The sequence below is a fragment of the Solenopsis invicta genome, chromosome 6 (assembly GCF_016802725.1).
Source record: "Solenopsis invicta isolate M01_SB chromosome 6, UNIL_Sinv_3.0, whole genome shotgun sequence".
NCBI lineage: Eukaryota > Metazoa > Arthropoda > Insecta > Hymenoptera > Formicidae > Solenopsis > Solenopsis invicta.
In genome coordinates this window covers 13,181,824-13,184,171 of record NC_052669.1, presented here as the reverse complement: position 1 = coordinate 13,184,171, position 2,348 = coordinate 13,181,824, and the positions used below count along the sequence as shown (strand labels likewise).

Below are 2,348 nucleotides of genomic sequence, written 5' to 3'. Positions count from 1 at the left end.
CTGTTCATACAACAGTTTCCTGCTCTTTAAAATCGAACAGTTCGAAGTCCTCGGACCCTGGTTCCTGTGCGCACTGTCAAGGACCACATTTCATCAGCAGGTGCAAGGGCTTTGTCGCTCTTTCGCAGGGCAAACGAAAGCACCTTGCTGTTAACAAAGGTCTTTGCACGAATTGCCTCAGCAACCGTCACAAGGTCGACGAGTGCAAATCTCTAGGGCGGTGTCTCGTGTGCGCTGGGTTGCACCACACGCAACTTCACCAAGACGGAGAGCATTCCAGATCTACAACGCAACATCTCTCCGAACCCTCAGGGAAAACCACCACGCATGTTACATCCAGCTCTCCTCAGATTCTTAGTGAGTCTTGCAGCACTGAGCAACTTCTAACAACGGCCGTAGTCACCTTGCAATCTAAGACTAGGATGTCTCTGACTGCGCGCGTGCTCCTGGATTCCTGCGCAGAACAATGCATCGTTTCGGAGTACGTTGTCCAGGCGCTCAACTTGAAGCGCAAACCCGCTCACGTCATTATGAATGGCACGGGTAGCACTCCAAATGCCGTTGCTCAGAGTCGAGTCGGACTCATTCTGAAATCGCAACAAGACGCTAATTTTTCACTTAAGTTCTCAGCTCTGGTGTTGAGGAAAGTCTCCAGTCTGGTGCCCAAACGGCAAGTCAAGCCTCAAGAGAAGTGGAGCTATCTTAACGGTCTTCACTTAGCCGACCCTCACTACGGAGCGCCCAGCAGAGTGGGCTGCATCCTCAGCTCGGTAGTCTTTGGTGCCGCTATGCTACCTGGAGTGCGGAAGGCTGTAAATCCTTTTGAGGCTCCGATAGCGCACGAGACCGTTTTCGGTTGGGTCCTCATGGGCAGCACAGAACCAAACAACAATCTCAACTAAAGGACTTTCGTGCACCACGTCTCTGTCGACCATGAGCTTACTAAAGCCGTGGCCAGGTTCTGGGAAACAGAGTCCCGCGTGTGCATCAGCTGGCGCCGAACGACCAGAAGTGTTGGGACCGATTCAAGAAGACGACCTTTCGCAACAGAGAGGGTCGCTGTGTTGTACGGCTGCTTTTCTCCAAAACCCCTCAATTTTCTGGCATCGACACGACGACGCGGGCCTGCATGATGCGTCTCGAATGTCGATTTGCCAAACAACCCGACGTCGCATCCGCATACTTGGCCTTTATGCGCGAGTACATCGACCTCGGCCATATGGAGGTGGTTCCGGAGAGCGAGGCAACAAACCAGGCTTATTATGTGCCACATCAGCCCGTTTTTAAAAGGGATAGTGGCAAAATTCAAGTCGTTTTTAACGGCTCTCAGAAAGACGCGGTGGGCGTCTCACTTAATTCCAGGCTCCATGCTGGTCCTAAGTTGCAGGAGGATCTGTTGGTCGTGCTGTTGAGATGGTGCTTCTTCCGGTGTGCATTCATCTGCAATGTGATAAAAATGTTTTGCCAGATGTTAATACACCGGCAGGATTTGGACTAGCAGCGCATCTTCTGGAGGTTCTCACCCGAGACGCCGTTACTTTTGTACCGCCTGCTCACGATGACATATAATACCGCCTCTGCACCGTTTCACGCCAACGCCTGTTTATTGGACCTTGCCGAAGCGGAGGCGCATCGCTTCCCACTCGGTTCCAAGCTGCTCCAAAAAAATTGCTATGTGGACGATTTTTTTGCGGAGGGAGACACACCCGAGAAAACGGCAGCTGCTAAGACGGAACTTGTTGACATCCTATCCTCCTCGCGAATGGTGGTGGACAACTGGGCTGCCAATCACGCTGACCTTCTCGGTACAACTAAGCCGCCGCATCACAGGAGGCTCACAGCAAGCGGACGCAGTCTCAACCTTGGACCTGAAGTAGCTGCCTCACACGGACGTCTTTAACTTTGAGGTGCGGTTTCCGCCGTCACCTCCTGCAGTAACAAAGCGCGCAATTTTGTCTCAAATTGCCACGCTGTTCGACCCGGTGGGCTGGGTGTGTCCAGTGGTCATACGGGCGAAACTGCTTCTCCAGTGCCTGTAGCTTCAGGGTGCAGACTGGGACGCTCGAGTCACGGGTCGACTTGAGCAGTCCTGGCTCACATACCGGACGGAGCTGACGGATCTGGAGGCCATAGAAATTCCACCCTGGCTGGGTACCAGTGAGACCATAGAGTGGCATCTCCACGGCTTCTGCGACGCTTTGAAGTGTGCGCTGCCACCCTCTACCTCGTGGTACCAGCAGCAGCTCACTCTCGACTGTTGATGGCCAAATCTAAGGTGGCACCTCTGAAGGCTGTAAGTCTTTCCAAACTTGAGCTATGTGGGGCTTCTCTTCTTGCGCGGCTGATCG

The 2,348-nt window shown here is 53.3% G+C and overlaps 1 protein-coding gene across 1 annotated transcript; it reads left to right on the top strand.

Annotated features, from left to right (window-relative positions):
• Positions 1–1,132: 1,132 nt before the first annotated feature.
• LOC105194553 lies at positions 1,133–1,498 on the top strand. Its single transcript, XM_011159530.1, has one exon. It carries the CDS (start codon positions 1,133–1,135, stop codon positions 1,496–1,498), a length of 366 nt encoding a protein of 121 aa, XP_011157832.1.
• The last annotated feature ends 850 nt before the right edge of the window (positions 1,499–2,348 follow it).

Excerpts from the sequence above, each read along its gene's own strand:
- LOC105194553 (XM_011159530.1), top strand. The coding sequence starts at position 1,133 with ATGCGTCTCGAATGTCGATTTGCCAAACAACCCGACGTCGCATCCGCA.